This window comes from Mesoplodon bidens, assembly GCF_964165515.1.
Source record: "Mesoplodon bidens genome assembly, chromosome: 14".
Classification (NCBI taxonomy): domain Eukaryota; kingdom Metazoa; phylum Chordata; class Mammalia; order Artiodactyla; family Ziphiidae; genus Mesoplodon; species Mesoplodon bidens.
The window spans coordinates 33195922-33214425 of record NC_138170.1 but is presented as its reverse complement, the minus strand read 5'-3'; the positions used below and the strand labels follow the sequence as shown (position 1 = coordinate 33214425).

Below are 18504 nucleotides of genomic sequence, written 5' to 3'. Positions count from 1 at the left end.
AGTGTAATTTCCCTCCCAGATGGGAGTAAAGTAGCTGTATTTGCCTAAAAACAGTAGGAAGAACAAACTGAGCATTAAGCCAAGGCTGTTTTTGGCTTGAGCTAATGATGTAATAGAAACCTTTTATTCGGGAGAGGTCACTGCCAGGGACTGAAGGGGGGGTGATCTGGCTCTTGCTTGAAAGGTTTCTCCATTGTATCTACATAAGTCTTCACTTAAACAATTCTGTTCCTAATGCTTCTGCTTTCATATGGCAGAAATAAACAGGAAAGGTTCTGGTGAGTGTTACACGTGGAATGCAGAAAGCCTTCCTCTCCTAATGCAGTATATAATTCAGGTGCCCTCAAGGCACGCTTTCAGGAATTCTTTTGCCTGAGGTAATGGGGAAGCTAAGGCTGCTTTAAGGCCTTGATTATCTATTGATGCACAAAGCTGGAAAAAAGTCATCTCCGCTGGATTATAGTAGATATTTCCATAAATTATCAATGAATTCTCTTCAAGGCAGGCACGAGGCATTGCCTGCTAAATTAATCTGAAGGGGTTTTGAGATGGAGAGAAAGGCTACCTTTTTTTTTTTTTTTTTTTTAAGGTTGAAAACAATCATGGGTGAGGTGGTGAAAAACTGTGTCCTTAGGTCAGAAGCTTTTTAATCAGTGATCAAGTAATATGTTTCTTTTCCTTGGTTACCTTTTGCATATTGAAAGTGGATTAGCCCACTGAAAATTTAAATGCTTTTGAGTTGGTTTTTTTTCTCATGTTTTTTTAATGAATTGTTATTTTATATGGTGAAATGCTTCTCTGAATAAAAAGCCTCTTTAAATATTGGACTTTCTAAGAATTTATTAGGCAAATCCAAGGAGACTCCTTATAAAACACTTGGGTAGGGCTTCCCTGGTGGCGCAGTGGTTGAGAGTCCGCCTGCCAATGCAGGGGGCACGGGTTCGTGCCCCGGTCCGGGAAGATCCCACATGTCGCGGAGCGGCTGGGCCTGTGAGCCATGGCCGCTGAGCCTGCCCTGGTTTAGGGATGTGGGTGTCTCATCCTGCCTGGACCATCCCCCTTGAGCAAATCATCCAGCAGGATCACAAGTACTTTCTTCATTGATATAGTGAGGGCTTGGGAACTGTGGGTCTTCATGATCTTTTTCACTGAGAACACAGCTATGATTCCATGGACCTTTTAAAGGATATACGATTTTTGTCAACAAAACATCAAATACAATGAAATTATGGATTTTCATTTCATAAAAATTCAACAAAAAGTTCTGCCAAAGTTTTGTGTTTGTGGCATATGCTGTCATCCTAGCAGAGATGTCAAAATCAGTCTGTCTCTCACCCAACAAAGTTTTTAAACTTCAACTCAGTACAAGTCAAGGTAATTCAGGGGACAGTTTTCTTTTGGGGGGAGGGGTGGCAGGGGGAGTTTCCTGAGGGAACTCTGTGAAGAACAACTGATTAATGACAGCCTAACTACTTTAGATTCGACTGAAATAACTGAAATCAAAATAAAGAATTCTTCAATATCCTGTGATAAACCATAATAAAAAAGAATATACATATGTACATATATAACTGAGTCACTTTGTTGTACAGCAGAAATTAACACAACATTGTAAATCAACTATCAATAAAATTTTTTTAAAAATAGAGAATTCTTTTTGTGTATAGGATATTTAGATAAAAGAAGCAAGGAATACAGAAATTCATGACGCGAACCAAAGGAATCTGAGGCTAGTTCCCATGTGCAGTCTTACCAAAGTTCTTTGGGCCATGTGCACGGGTCTCCCAGTGAACCCAGGGAGTGTGCTAGCTCGTTGTTAAGCCTCGCCACTCTAGCTCTTCTTTCTGGGCCCAGATCAACCTGTCCCTTTCTATTTATTTATTTATTTATTTATTTTTGCAGTACGTGGGCCTCTCACTGCTGTGGCCTCTCCCATTGCGGAGCACAGGCTCCGGACGCGCAGGCTCAGCGGCCATGGCTCACGGGCCCAGCCACCCCACGGCATGTGGGATCTTCCTGGACCGGGGCACGAACCCACGAACCCACGTCCCCTGCGTTGGCAGGCGGACTCTCAACCACTCCGCCACCTGGGAAGCCCCAACCTGTCCCTTTTTAAAAGCCAGTAGTTTCCACTGAGAGAGCTGGGGTACCAGTTGACCAAAGCTAAGTTAGTTTTTAGGGTAGTATGTATAGTCCACTGTTGTTTTCCCTTTTAACATTTGTGCCTAAACGCCAAGTGTTTACTTGCCATTTGTACCTTATGACTTGTTTTGGACAGTGTGATTATATGGACTGAAATTTCACTTTTTTTTTCTTATTCAATATGCCATTTTAAAAGGAATACTACATTCTTTATCTTATTGTTTCACAGAGCCAAAAAATTATCTAGAAGAAACAACTTAAATGTTATAACACAAATCAATGGAAAAATAGTATCCAGTGTATAAGAATGTGTAAACAGGTGACTTTTCGGTGAGAAAAATTTAAATCTAGAAGAAATTTTTCAGAAACTGCCTGGATTATTAGGGGAATACAATCCCAACTGACTATTCATTTAACATCACTTTATTTGATTTAAATAGTCATTGTTTTCTAATTAAAAATCGACTTCAAGAGTTTTTCCCTTACTAAACTTTATGCTCTCTTTCTATGACAAGAAAAATTATATTCTATTTGAAGCATTCGTATGTCAGACTGCTTATATGATGGATTACCTACATTTCCATGGCCTACTTTAGTCTTAAGATAGATCACTTATGGAAATAGTTGATGTCTTAAATGCATCTTCTCACAAGTTGACATCAGTGACTTTATGTGGCATTTGAATCCCCAGGCATGGACAGCACCTCTGCTCATGGTTTCCACCATATTGAACTCCCCCATAGGAGTTACACTTAACATGTCTCCACTATCCACACCTGAATAATTACCATGGCAACAAAGCTATTAAAGAGATTGGATACTCCCCTCCATTCCCTCTGACCTTTTCCAATGTTCTTTGGAAGAAGTTCCTTAGACCTGACTACTTTTGAGCCTAGGACTTGTTCTTTCTCTTTGTCTTAAAAAAAAAAAAAAAGAAAGAAAAGAGTACCAAATAAACTATTAATCATTGATGTTGCTCTTTTGGTTTTGTTTATATCCAAAGGCATTCTATTTGAATAAAGCATGTTAAGGTAGCATCAGTCAAAATTTGATTCACTATGTTTGCAGGTGATGGCTTGGACAACAGTGTAGCTTCCCCCAGCACAGGTGACGATGATGATCCAGATAAGGACAAAAAGCGTCACAAAAAGCGTGGCATCTTTCCCAAAGTAGCCACAAATATCATGAGGGCGTGGCTGTTCCAGCATCTAACAGTAAGTGGATTCTAAATGACATATGTAAACTAAATATGGACAATGAACCAGTTTTGATAGAAAAAAAGGGGGGAAAAATGATCCCTCTGGACTTGGAATATTTCATAAATCACTGTGTGCCCACAGTTCTTACAGAGGTGTTAGCACTTGTTTCCTAGATCCGTATCCCAAATTAGGAGTTTTATTTGAAGTTTACTATTGCGATTTTGCTCACTTTTGTAAGTTATAAGGTTTAGGAGTTCATGTGCACTTTTGACTTTAAGTATTATGTTAATGATGTTGTTTTTCTCAGTGTGACTCTTAAGTACCTAGAACCAGGTCCCACTAAGAACAAAGTCAGACAAACCCCAGAGAGAAGGACTTAATTTCTTCCAGTGCTTTCGTGGACCTTTATGGCGAATGGTCTGCAAAAATTTAAATCTTGTTGCAATGGCAGGTTGCTCACATAATTTGCTCTTAAGTGGTTTGACTGTACTGGCTGCCATTACAAAATGTTCATCTGAGTCAGAGCTGCACAGTGAAAGTTGTCCCTGTATTTAGAACTGTAAAGGAAAACAGCAATATAGAGTCAGCTCTTCCTGTGTAGTCCCTTGTGACTTTTCAAGCCGAGTAACAGTTTATATTGTCTGTGTGAGTATTGCTGTTTTCACTGCAGGAATTCTCCTGGAGATGTGAGAAACTGGAGATTTGGGGCTTTATGCCACCGAGGGATTTGTTTTGTTTGGTTATTGTTCTGAATGGATTTCATGTTCAAAATATTTATAATCATAATATTTTGGTGGATATTTTTGGAAGTGCATACTGATTTAATGACATCTAAGGAAGAAGATGAAATGAAGATTTATGGGTAAAATAATATATTAAAAATCAACAAAATTGTTGGCCAGGGGTACTTCCAATATTAGGGACAAAGGACAAATTTGGACAGGTTGTAGCATAGACTAGCCTAAAAGGAATGAATGTTAAAAATCTTGTTTTTTTAGAGAAATGTTTGGAGCAAACCTTTTATGTTACTAATTTTAGCATAGTTTGCTTTTCTTAAAGTCATTTGATCTTCTTCAGTCTCAAAGTTAATTCTGCATTGTCACTACTGTGTCCAGACCTGTTGACCCTCACATCCTCACTCACTTTCAAAGCCATGTTCCTCACTGACTTATATTGATACAGGGAGACAAACAGAGGATGTGGGAGACCAAGCTGGTTCAGCTCCTCGGAACAGAGGCTGGGCCTCCAATAATACTCGAGGCCCTAAATTAATCCAGATTTTCCAGCATACCTAAATAAAATAAAAACCGAGAGCAGCAGGACTAACTAAAAAATAGTTTCTTTCCTTTTCTTCTTCCTACCAGGATTCCAAACAGTAACTAGATTATGCTGATAGTTTTGGAATAAGCTTTAGGGATGGTTAATACTGGTAGTTAGTTGAAGATGTAGGTGGTCTAGCTGATTTTAACATCATGTTAGGTTGACCTGAAACCTGATTCGGGTGTCATTACTTGCCTGACACTTGTTGCATTTATGTGGATAGTTTAAGATCTGCTTTGTGCAAGTTTGCTGCTGAGGATTATTGACCACTGCTGAATGGGAGGGGAAGGACTAGGGTCTAGAGGGCATAGCATGAAAAATAAATAGTATGGGGGCTTCCCTGGTGGCGCAGTGGTTGAGAGTCTGCCTGCCGATGCAGGGGACACGGTTTCGTGCCCCGGTCCGGGAAGATCCCACATGCCGGGGAGCGGCTGGGCCCGTGAGCCATGGCCGCTGAGCCTCCGCGTCCAGAGCCTGTGCTCCGCAACGGGAGAGGCCACAACAGTGACAGGCCCGTGTACCGCAAAAAAATAAAAATAAAAATATAAATAAATAAATAAATAAATAAATAGTATGGCATTTAAAGTCAGCGGGAGATAAGAAGTGACAATTGGGCAAAAGTGCTGATGCAGCCGTGCTGATATTTCATCACTGGAGCCAACCAGCTAACCTGATCTAACCTGAGGACGAGTGGGGGTAGAGGACAAAATCAGGTTGACCCTGAAGTCACAACCAAACTCTATTTCCTATACTAACAGAAAAAAAAAAAGATAGACTTCGTCAGCCTCCATTTCAATCTGCAAAGGAGTTTTGGCTTCACTCGAAGCTGAGCTGCCCCTGAATAAAATATAATCAAATATTGGTTCAGACAGAATCAGGAGAGAAGAAGCAAGTTCTTTTATTCATCCACCAGATTTCCTGGTTTTCTAGGTCGTACCCTTGTGAAGAACCTTGCCAAGAGTTATATTATTTTCTTAAAAAAAAAAAAAAGAACAACAACAAAATGCTTTTTAACAGCCAGCATGACTTTACCTGTATTGCAATGCTTTTTGTGGTCCGTATATTATTGGGGCAGTTGCAACAGAAATTATTCATGAACTGTCTGATTTTTTGAGGTCCGGCTAATTTCCTTCAGTTTGAGGGTCGGTGCTGGCCTGTACCACTACCCTGAGGGGGAAACCCATTTGTCCATGTCTCCCTGGCATTCTAAGAATGCTCATAGACGTTGTCTCCTGGTTTCCATTGGGTATTTCCACCCTCCTTCCCCACGCCACTGCCATCTGCTCATACAAAAATATTGATAATGATAATGGTCTCTAAAAAGCAGAAGCTCTCATAATATCGTCTAAAAAGCAAAGTGAGGAGATATATTTAAATTTTCTCCCCCTTTCCTTCTTCCAATGAGAAAGATTCCCTTCTGTCCCTCTTCTCCAATTGCAAGAGTAGATAGATTTCCAGTTACAAGGAACAGCCTTCTCCTTGTCTCATTATACTTCTTGAAAGAATGCATAAACTGTTTAGGTAATACTTATAGTCAAGAGCCGATTATAATAAATACTATGAGAAAACGTATAAAGAGAGTTTTATTATTATTTGTCCAAATGTAAGTAACTACTGTTATCTCAGTATTAGTTCTTTAGCAAATTTATTTCAAATTCTGAGAGGTTTTTAGGGATGCAGAGTTCATTTGGAAGACTGTGTACAAATTTTAGCTGATCACATTCTTGCTATATGATTAATGCAACTTATCCAGGAGATCCTTTATGAAATCTTGCTAAATATAAAAGAGCAACTGAAACTCTGGCTAATTAAAACAATAGCAATCACAATTTATTAGCAAATTGTAAAAAAACTAATTTTTTAAATGCCAAAGGTATATTATGAAACCTCATACACCTTTTGGAAAGCAAATTGCTATCTTTTTTTCTTTTTCAAATAAATGGGTCAATCTTTTCATTGAGTTTATTCAGTTAAAAAAAAAAAGCTGCTTTGAAAGGGCTTTCAGCATTTGTTTGTTAGAGGAGTAGAATAGGCCCTGACTAAAAAAACCTTCCTGGATTTGCACCCCAGCTGCATAAGAAAAATGTGCCTTTCTGTAGTTGGTCACAGGTAGATTTAATCAGTAGCACATTTTACTGCTCCAAAGAGAGAACTAAAGCTTCATTTTTGGACTCACAGTCTCTAGCAAGCTAAACTGGACATACTTGTATATAATAAAAACAATAAAAGAAAACGGAAACAGGTTTTAAACTTTGGTGATTATGGGGTAAAAGGAAATTTCAGTGATGTGAATTTCCAGCTTAGACTTAGTTGAACCTTTGCCAGTTTTGATAACTAGAGAAGTTCTCCTAAAAGAAACTATTCCCTGGAATTGAAAAGAATGACTGACATTATTTAGATAATGAGAGAGAATTTGAAAGAAAATAAAAGGATGTATTAATAGAAATGCTTGCATTTGCCTGAAGACAAATTACTGCAAACAATTAGAAAGTACTTAATATTTGGGTGTGAGTCACTATATACTCATGATCAGTTCAGGGGCATATGCCACATCAAGATTTATTTTCCTTCCTAAGGGCATTATTCTAGCTGTAAATATAACCTGCTATGTCATAATGTTTAAGCTGGATGTGTTTTGCATATTACTGGTTATTTTGCTACACAGCGTTACAGAGATATCTGCCTAAGGGCTAGTAAAAATGAAGAGAAGGAATAAATACAATGTTTAAGGTAAAGAATCAAGGGTCTTTTTTCTTTTTGTTTTCCTACCCTAACATATTGCAATTTTAAATATAATCTAAATAGAAAAGGGGTTAATATGGTTCTTATTGAAAATACGCAGTGACATTTTCCTGCATGGAGTTTGTGTACTCTAGGAATCCTGAAAAGTTAGGGAGAGTTGAGGTTGTTAAAATGCATACCTGCAAATTCAGGTGAAGAAACCATTCAAGGTGTGACTCATTCGGCATTGACCAGTAGGAGATGTGATCCTGAAGGTGAATTGACTTTCATTCACATTCTCTTGGATTCCTCATCCTTTCACTGACCTTGAGGATCCCATTGGGTACTATAGAGACAAACTTTGTTTCTAGGTTATATACACATTTTGCTATTTGATTTTGTTTTCTTTCTTTCAACTTCTAGCCTGGAAAATACTATTTTTTTTTCTGTAGTGAAATTTATGTCTCAATTTCTGATTTATAAGACTTTCCTCTCAATGTGGATAAAGCCAAAGTGAGGGGTTGTAGAATCTTCCAGGTTGAGAATGGCGTTGCCATAGAAACACTATTAGATGAAAAGTGCCCTGCGGGTCCGCCACTCTAAGAATGGAGTAAATGGAATTGAATTGGGAATTGAATGCTCTAGAAGAGACAAATGTTGTTTCATTGGTTTTTGCTTTTGGTAACAAGATCTGGTGGAGACATCTTAGTATCAAATCTCTGCCTGCAATTTTGGAAGAACTGCTCTCTAAACATTATGAATTATTGTTAGAATGAAAAAGTACTTCTCATTGGTATCCAGATAACCCATTTTGTTGATCAAGGTGAGTGGAAACTCAAAAGGCAGACACAGAGAGAAGGACTAAGTACAGAGGCACATAGTTAAGTAGCAGATGGAATTTGCTCCTCTCCTACCATTTCTATATCTCCTCCTATCCCTCACCTCTATTCTTTGCCAGTTTTAACAGTGAATATTCTTATTGTGCCTTACCAGTTAGCATCCTTCAGCTACCATTAGTTCTAAGAAGGTAGCAAGGCAGGAAGACTATATTTTTGAACTCTGGCCTAAAATGTCAATCAGGGTAGTGCAAAGTGTTTGGGAAAGACAGTCCTAACTAGTCCTCTGTGTTCATATGCCTGAGCCAAGGAGGGTGGCTTGTGGAGATGGCAGCTAAGTTTGATCCTTTTTTCATTGTGTGGTATCTACAGATACCTTATTAAATTAAGTTACTTGAAAACGAGTATGAAGGAGTGAGAAGATTTTTTTTTCCTTTCAGATGCCCATGTCCCATATCAAAAATGAGCTCTCTGAAATACATAAGAAGAATATCTTCACAGTTCTTACTTTTTTTTCTTACGTGAGATTACCAGTCACTTTCCCAGGCTTTAGTCATGATGATGGTCAGAGCTTGGCTTTGCCGAAATCAATACAGGCTTAGATGACAGATCTCTCTATCTTACTTTTAAAAGATCTCTGCTACTTTGGAGATAGCATATTTCCACTTTGATTAGATAGGACCCTGAATATCTTTTACCCAATCGGGAGTCATCTGTTTCAGGAGGAAAATGGAATAGATTATTTAATGACTTGGAGGTAATGGTGGAATGCCCTAATTTTTCTGTAATATACATCATATAAACCCTGTTTTAATAATGAAGAGAGTGGTTCCTAGATTCTGGGGTAACTGCCTTTTTCCTTTTTCTTAGCTGGTTATTGAAATCCTAATGGGATGGGTGATGAATTTTCTTAGGTCAGGTAAACTGAAAAGGCTACAGCTGGAATTCTTCACCCAGAAGAATCGGAGTTAATACTAATGATCATTGTGAATTAGAAGATCAAAGGCGAAGCATCAGCCTGTTCTCCAAGTTGTTGGCCCAGAGGCCATTAGTGACCTGGCAGAGCTCCCTCCCAGCCTCCCGCACACCTCCTTCCCTTTGCCCCAGCCTTTCTTCCCCATCCTAGTTATGCACCTCTGACCTGGGGGAATTACAGTCAGTTGACGAGGAGGCATGGGGGAAAAAAACAATCAAAAGTAAAAACAAAAGTCCAACTTTAAAATTGTTCGTTTATCCAGGTGCGTAGGACTCTTAAGCAGATGAACTCTGATTGGGGCTCTATGAATTTCGGGGTGTGATTGAGATTTTTGTGCTCAGTCAAATGGTTTGTTCATTTCACTGATGGTTGGTGCCTTTATATGGTGCCTTATGTAAGGGACATTTGTAGCGCCTGGCTGGCAATTTGTCAGCTTATTCTAAAATTTTCCTTTTGTTTCCAAGGCTAAGTTAAAAATACATTGTAGCTTGGTTTTCTGATATACTTTTTTTTTTAATTTATTTTTCGCTGCGTTGGGTCTTTGCTGCTGCTCTTGGGCTTTCTCTAGTTGCAGCGAGTGGGGGCTAGTCTTCATTGTGCATGGGCTTCTCACTGTGGTGGCTTCTCTTGTTGAGGAGCACGGGCTCTAGGCACGCGTGCTTCAGTGGTTGTGGCTCGCGGGCTCTAGAGCACAGGCTCAGTAGTTGTGGCGCATGGGCTTAGTTGCTCCGAGGCATGTGGGATCTTCCCGGACCAGGGATCGAACCCGTGTCCCCTGCCTTGGCTGGTGGATTCTTAACCACTGTGCCACCACGGAAGCCCAGGTTTTCTGATATACTCTTAATCGGGTTGATTCAATGAAGGATTAGGTTCAAAACAGAAGTGCCCATATAAGCACAATTTATTAAGTTGATGGTTGCCCATGCACATAACTGTTGGAAAACTAGCTAGCCATTTACACTTCAACGCATATATCAATGTCCTGTCTTCTGATACCTCTTAGTGATGATACATTTTTGAAGATAAAACGCTAAACTCAGTCAATGAATATGAAACTGCTCCTCCTCAGTTTATCTTTCAGATTAAAATTAGAGCATCACGTACATATGTGTGAGCGTATTTTTTAAATTAACTCAGTCTAATCCTTAGGAATTTTTTGTGACATAGGTTTGGCTTTTTACTTTCTCAGTGTTTAAGATTCCTAGTGAAGGTACTTTGGTTTAAAGAATGGAGGTTTGATGGACAGACAATCCAGTGGTTTTGTTTTAGGAAGGATTCCAGTGTTTTGGTTTGGTTTGGCTGATTGGTTGTTTTGCCAGTGGAATTAAATCTATATGTCATGTAATTTAGGAGACTTTGACTTAACTGGAAATATCCTCATCACATCTCAGTCTTTCTTATGGAAGTGTGATTATGACTCTGTGTACATATATGTCCCTACGTACTTGGGCATTTTTCTATAAGACAAATCTCTCTGAACCCCTGCCATCCGTACCAATCCTGATGGGAAAAACTGACCCATTTTACTTCTTTTAATCCCCTAAATAGCTATGTTCAGGGCTCTAATTTTTCTGTTTCTGCTGATGGAAGCCAATGCCAGAGGGTAAGCAAAGAGTGGAGACCACATTGCAATGGTCATGAAACCCACTTGGTTATGGGTCAAGCTTACCTGAGGTATACTGAATGCCATGAGACAGCAAAAATCACTTTATTAAGGCTCCAAGGTAGTAATGATAGTTAACTATGTGGATTTACAGCAAAATGACTGCTGTGGACAAACGTGCTGGTGTTTCAATACTGCTTGTCCTTCCATTTGCGAGTCCTGAGCCTGGGAAAGGCGGCTTTTGTCAATGGACTGGATACTCAGCTCAGTGTGTCAGGAGGCAGGAGAGAGCCCTCCAACACTCAGATAAGGCGTCCATTTCCTGGTGGGCCTGTGGGCAGCCTCCAAGAGCAGAGGAGTAGCTGGAAGAATTACACCAGGCGATTTTCTAACATTTCAAAGACCTTTCAGATTTTGTGTTTTCTTGCTATTGCAAAATGCCTTCACTCAGCAAATTATAGCCCAGGGAGTGTGGCTCCCAATACAAGAAGTATTGCTCTATCTTTGGACCCTCTAAAGAAAACATAGGCCTCAAGTAACTTGATGTTATAAATGCAAGTACCCTAAGTTAGTTGATATTCAAATGAGACACAAGTTACTTGGTTTTATAATGGATTATTCAAAATCTTCTGAAACAGAGCCCTTTGTTTGATTTAAATCACTGCTTGTATTTGAATGTCCTCCTGGTATTATCTCTCCAGAAAAAAAAATGGGGCAATATATATGAACTTAACCATTTAGGTGTCTTTGCTTTTCAGTTCTTAATATTCTGCGATCAGTTTTTGTCTGTTTTCACATTAACTTTGTCGCTAGCATCCCTGTAGGGCCCACGCGCTCTCTCATGACACGAATGACCTTTGAGAATTCGGTGTCCTAGGAAGTTCTTGGGACATCCAGAGGCCAGGAGGTGTTAATAGGAACACTCATCCTAAGAAAGATCAATGAGTGGAGAAATTTTCTATTGCAGTTTATAGAAGCTTAGGAATAATTCCTGTCCCTTATTTAAAGAAAAGTCAGTTTCCAAACTTCTTGGGGGAGGAACTCCACAAAAATGACGATTTCATTTTTAAAAGAAATGCAATCATCTCCTGCCTACATAATGTCACTTTTACCAATTTTTAAAAAAATAGATCCATTAATTGCTTGGCTCTTTTGACATTGGATCATTCTGTTCTGTTAACAGCTGAAGGAAAAAAATTGATCAAAAGGCTAAATAAACTTATAATATGTGTCTCTGTGGTGCTTTGTAGTTTAATCTTTTCACATACACTGGATTCTTAAAAAAATCCTATAAGATAGGATGACAGAAATGAAGGTGAGAGAAGTTAATGAATTTTCTCAGGGTCAAAAGCTAGGAACTGGCTGAGCTGCAACCAGGGAGGGTCTCCTGCCTTGAATTTCCATGTGCTTTTTACCATGTTGCCTCCCAAACACAGAGCACATCAAATCACCATCATGGGAGTTCAAAGGTATAATTACACCCTCATTTCATGAGCTAGCTGATTAGTATTTTTTAAATAAAAATAAGAGCCGGAAGGTTTGGCACAAAACTTCATAGTGCAACCTGATGGTTATTGGTAAAGGGGGGTCAAGGAAGGTCCTTTCCTATCTAGATTCTTTTTCCAGACATATTTGTGCATAAAGAAGTCATAGCTGCAGCTATTGATACTTTGTGCAATTGTAATCATTTATACATTGCTAGAATTTCAGATTTTAAACATTAACTGTCCCTCCTTCCTTATGGAAATAGGTAAATCTCTAGCCCTGTGTATTACTAACAATGTGTGATAGTGATTTGGGGAATCTTTCCTCATGCAAATCGTAACTAACCCTTCGAACACAGAATTTAGCTCCTTGAAGATTTTTTGCCTGTCACATACTCAGGACCGCAAAGAGCTATGTCTTTCATTTGCTTTATGGAGATGGGGAAACTGCTTATGCAGCCCCAATTACTCTTGAAACTACAATCCAACTGTCGTTTCTCAGCAAAGAAGGCTGCTAAAGCCTGGAGAATTAAGCCACCGCTCTGGGGTATGACACTGAGGTCTGATCATTTTAAAGCTAGTAATAACCAGAATCCTAAAATTCTTTTGAATAAAATGTAATTTTAGTCATGTTTCCATAAACAGTGGTAATGGTGGCATTTTAGTAGGCAGTGACATTAGTCACATCGAAATTGCACCACATTGGCTTTTAAATTACTCCACCTGTCTGTATGAATAGAATTTTCAGTGTAAAAGCAGAGAGACAGCTGCTGCTAATGCCTCTTCTCCCTGTGCAGATAATGCTGGCAAATCTACATGCATAAAGGACTGGTTTGTGGTGTAAAATGGTACCTGACCCTGCTGGCTCCTGAGCTGCAGAGAAATACCTTTAATTACCAGTGGCTGTGTTTAGTTGTTGACATAAAAATGTCAACTTCCAGGGGTATAACCTCAGGTTCACTCCCTCTAGTAATGTCACCCACCGTACACTCTTTTTCTTCCACCCACATCCTTAGTGAGATGGGTGAGCATTTATCTTGATGTGTTTCAGAAACGTGCAAGGCATTCATACTTAAAAGGAAAACATCTAATACCGTATGAACTTGATTGATGATCTTTCCATTGGAGCACTTTTAAAGATTAGTGGAATCGGGTTCCTTCCTTCTAGCCAGAATGGAAATATGGGATACTGTCTATACCTTCAAAGGGCTTAACATCATTCATCTAATAACAGATACACGTTCTCATGTGAGGATCATGGCCAGGCACTTCAGAAAGCAGAAAGGGTAAAGAATAGAGTGGTTTGAGTCTATCAAATGTTTTACCATAGGCCCAGGCTTCCTGTTGATATATGATGAAACTTACTTTCCGGAGAAGCCCGTTTGCTCTTGACCTTTCAGCTGTGGTCTATTCTAGCAGCTATATCGAGCTAGGAATGGGCCAGCCAAGCAAGGGGATACTCCTGTTCACAATGCCTGTTGCCAACGATGTATTTGGAGAAATGGTAAATAGGAGATATACTTGTCTGGCTCGTTTGCAGGCCTTCTTTTTGACTTCTTTCACACAACTCGTGTTTTCGTGTTTAATTTAACAAGGAATGAGTAGTAAATGAAAGCTGCTGCCTGAAATCCCACTGTGAGCGTGTTTTGCACTTGGCTCCCCGGTGACAAAGCAATTTGTGAAATTATGTGATGGAGTAATTAGATGAAGCCAGGGCTCCTGATTGTTGCCATGCATATGGGGCGAGGGTTTGTTGCAAAGAGGGAGGGGGAGGAAAAAAAAATAGATTATGACCCTGGCAAGTTGGCTCAAAGCTTCTTCATTTATTTGTAAACAGAATATTTAGTGACCGCATAGGAAGTAGCTGTAATCACCAGCTCATAAAGAAACCACTGCAGAGCTTTTGGATTTTTGCAGAGTGCTCATGTAAAATTTAAGCTGGGAGGCAGAATTCCTGTTAATGTAATTAGGATCTAATTTACCACCCTTTGCACACAGATGTAATAATGTCTAGATATTCTATCTTTAAGCACATTACATATACCTCAGTGCAGCAGTTACTGAACAGAAACAGGTGTGAGCACCTTCCTAATTCGTTTTTACACTGTAAACACATAGCAGTGTAAGGGAAATATTTACCAAAAATGAGGGGAAGGAATGTCTGCAAATGAGGCAGTAATGGACAGTTGCCCTTTATGTACTGATGGATTTCTCAGTGGTTAAGTAAATTAAAGCAAATGCTAGAAAAATCAATAGGCCAGCATAGTCTTGGTTTTGCCTCATAGACTTCAGGACAGAATGACAGATGTGGTGTCTATGACCCATTTAAGTATTAATGCCTGAAAAACTGCTTCTGCATGCAAGGTTATAGGCTTTGAAACATTCTGCTCTATTATATTACAGACAATAATATTTTAAAGTATATATGGAATTTATATGTTTCAGTGAGGTTGTTCTTAGGTGATACATTTATACTGGAAGATTAGTTGCTTAGTTGTTGCAATAGCATCATAAATCAGTTTTGAATGTTCCCACATGAAAACATCTTCATAAGGCTGTAGTTGGAAGGTAAAGATGATGTATATCGAGCTTCCATGTATCGTGAAGTGAATACGCTCCATAACACTCTATGTGGAAACCAAATTAGATTTAATTAAGGGGTAGATGCTGAGAGACTTTGGAAAAATCTGTAAAATACCATTAGAATGTGGCATTAGAATTCAGTTAATCGCCAGGGCTCTAGATGCTATATTTTACATTTGTACCAACATGGATCACGTGTCACGTAGGTTGACCGTCACAACATGGGGAATTTTCGGGCTGTTGAAATGTTCTAAATGGTAGGTATTATCCTCTGAGAACGAGAAGGCCAGCCTTCTGGTAGCATCACAGAGCGTGCATTTTCCCATCTATTGTTCCCATTACCAATGTCAAGAGAAATGGTGGAAGTATGCTCCCGGTGTTGGATTGTTGATTACTAGAGACAGGAAGATGAGAAGAGAAGCAAGGCAAAATGTACTTAAGTACTGGTTTCAGGGACCACAGCTGGCTTCCACACCAAAATAAAATGGAGCGTTGAACTCATTATGCTGGTTCTTTGGGGGGAAGGTGCCTTTTGTTGCAGAAACAGAGAGTTGGGTTGGCTTGAAGTGTCCTGTTTACCTTCTTATGCTGAGTGAACTCGGACAATCATTCCTGCCTTCTTTGCCCGTGACTAAGCAGACGGGGGCCAGCCTGCCTCTGGGTTTTGAAAATCAGTATGTAAAGGTGATATTGTGATGAACCAAATCCTTGGAAACATTGCTAGGTTGGAATGATAGAGAGAAGTAGAATGATTGTAGGTTCTAAATGGAAGATATTTTCCTGATTTTAATCTTCATACAACATAGCAGTAGTAATTACAACATCCTTCTGAAGCTGTACCAGGAGATTTAAAAATGTACACATTTGGAGGTTAAACTGAGGTGTAAATAGTAACTTAAAAAAAATGAAAGTCTACCATCTAAAAAGTTGGGAAATGGAAATTACTACAGAACTGAAGGTTCTTTTGCTTCTTCAGAGCAGTGCTTCTTAAACTTTAAGGTGCATTCCAATTATCTGGGAATGGTTTTTTTGAATGGAGATTCTCAGAGGGGTGAGGCCTGAGATTCTGCATTTTTTGTGTGTGTGTGTGTGTGTGGTACGCGGGCCTCTCATTGTTGTGGCCTCTCCTGTTGCGGAGCACAGGCTCCGGACGTGCAGGCTTAGCGGCCATGGCTCGCGGGCCCAGCCGCTCCACGGCATGTGGGATCTTCCCAGACCGGGGCACGAACCCACGTCCCCTGCTTCGGCAGGCGGACTCTCAACCACTGCACCACCAGGGAAGCCCAGATTCTGCATTTTGAACAAGCTCGCTGCTGCTGCTGCTTGTCCACAGACCAGACTTTGCATAGCAAGGATCTCAGGAGCACAAGCAAGATGACAGCTTTTAAATGGAAAGATGACTGTTTTTCTTCATCTTTGATTTTTAATTAATGCTTGGATTTTTTTCCTCTGATGTTGAAACTTAACGCATTACTTTTATAATGTCTCTTGGACTAAAGTGTTTGGTTTTTCCTCTGCCAACTTCAGTTCTTTTTCAGTGTACAAGAACTTTCTTTTAAATATCAAAGAGTTTTTAAGAAGGTAGACTTTATGTTTTAGAGCAGCTTCAGGCTCACGGCAAAACTGAGGGGAGGGGCTTCCCTGGTGGCGCAGTGGTTGAGAGTCTGCCTGCCGATGCAGGGGACATGGGTTCGTGCCCTGGTCCGGGAAGATCCCACATGCCACGGAGTGGCTGGGCCCATGAGCCATGGCCGCTGAGCCTGAGCGTCTGGAGCCTGTGCTCCGCAACAGGAGAAGCCGCAACAGTGAGAGACCCGCGTACCACACACACACACACACAAAAACAGAGGGGAAGGGACAGAGATTTCCCATAGGCCTCCTGCCCCACACCTGCAGAGCCTCCCCAATTATCAGCACCCCCCTGTCCCCACCAGAGTGGCACATTCCTTACAACTGATGAACCTACACGGACCCATCATCGTCACCCAAAGTTCACAGTTTACATCAGGGTTCACTCTTGTGTGGTACATTCTAGGGGTTTGGACAAATGTATGACATGTATCCACCATTATAGTATCATGCAGGGTAGTTTCACTGCCCTAAATGAATATCCCAGAGTTTTCCCTGGGTCTCTCAAATACCCGGAAAGCTTCTGATAGATCAAAGATGCTGCAGATATACTGACTTTTTCTTTGGGGCTTGTTGACAGTACACTTGTGTGATAGGATGGGTGAAGGTTGAATGTTACAGAATCTTACCCTTCACCCCCATGTGGCTTCAGGGCTCTGGTGATGATAGTCAGTCATGGAAGTTATCATGGGGAGAGGGCAGTGTGTTCAGTGCTTGTACTAGCTCCTGAATTCCTAGTCTGGACCTCCAGATCTGGTAGCCTTTGTCAGTAAGGAAGCAACAGAATCATCAACTACAGAAACAATACATACATTTGAGGGAGAAATGCTTTTGTTCCTAATCCTACTAGCCAACTTCAGTCTGCTCCAGGAAATCATTTTGTATTTCCGCTGCCTTGTGTACTTTATCTGCCCTGGGCACTCTCAAATTTCACAGCATCCTGGAAGATGAATTTGTTTTAAAAAGTGAGCATCCAAGGAAACAGTCACCCAAGTCCAGGAAGCGCAGAGTCCTATAGAGGATAAACGCAAGGAGGAACACACACCCAGTTACATATTAATCATACTGACAAAAATTAAATACAAAGAAAAAGTATTAAAAGCAACAGGGGAAAAGGAACAAATAACCTACAAGGAAAACGTGAGCATCCGAAAAGTATATTCCCTCTAGTTGGGCTAAGATCTAAAGAATTATTATGAATAGCACATACCTATGAATCATTGTTTAGTGGGTAAATTCTCTCACTCATTAGAGTTCACAGGCTGGATGTAGTTTCTTGAAATTAGGTCATTTATTTTGGTCTAAGGCACTGAGGATCAAAGGTCACAAGGAATCCAAAAGCCATTAGTCAGGGTTCTTTTCTGGACCCCTTAGATGTCATTGTGCGAGTTACCCATGGCAGCCCGGGCCTGGCCTGCTGTCAGGGAGCTGGCAGGGTGCCTACTTTATTTCCAGTTTGCATAGATAAAAAGCAGAGCAGCTACTCTTGGAATCACTATAAAAATAAGCTTACATAAAATCTCCATTTGAAATACAGTATGTGTGTGCCCCTGCATGCGTTCTCTTAGGGAGGCCAGGGGCCCTAGAAATCAAAATTAGAAAGAGAGGCATACATTTGATGGCATCGTGGATTATCCTTTGTTTTGGTGCAGGCATTTATAATTCATTGTGAATATAGTGAAGACCAGATTTTCACAAAGAATTGTAACGAAAAACCAAGTGTTTTAATTTGCGAATGTAAAATACAATAAAGGCATCCCTTTAACCATTGTCAAATATATGTGTTGCCATCCCCTCTTGATAATATTGAAGTACATTTGGCAGTAATGAGTTTATGTGTATCAGGTGGGCAAGAGATGTAGTCAAGTCAATTCATTTACTTCCCCCATTGAGCCCTGTGGGTCTCAGGCCCACACCTTGAAGTGAAAACATCATCAATTACCAAGACGACAGGCGCCCTGGACTTACTCCTTGAAAGTGTTCGTATTGGACCAGAAACCATGAGCACTCA

At 40.1% G+C, this 18504-nt stretch overlaps 1 protein-coding gene across 4 annotated transcripts in view; it reads left to right on the top strand.

Annotated features, from left to right (window-relative positions):
* The window catches only part of MEIS1 (Meis homeobox 1), a 139674-nt gene that overhangs the window by 73222 nt on the left and 47948 nt on the right, over positions 1–18504 (top strand). For all 4 annotated transcript variants that reach the window (XM_081254619.1, XM_081254618.1, XM_081254621.1 and 1 more), the window contains exon 8: positions 3211–3356. In XM_081254619.1, coding sequence (XP_081110745.1) covers positions 3211–3356 — 146 coding nt within the window. The remainder of the gene's footprint in view (positions 1–3210; positions 3357–18504) is intronic.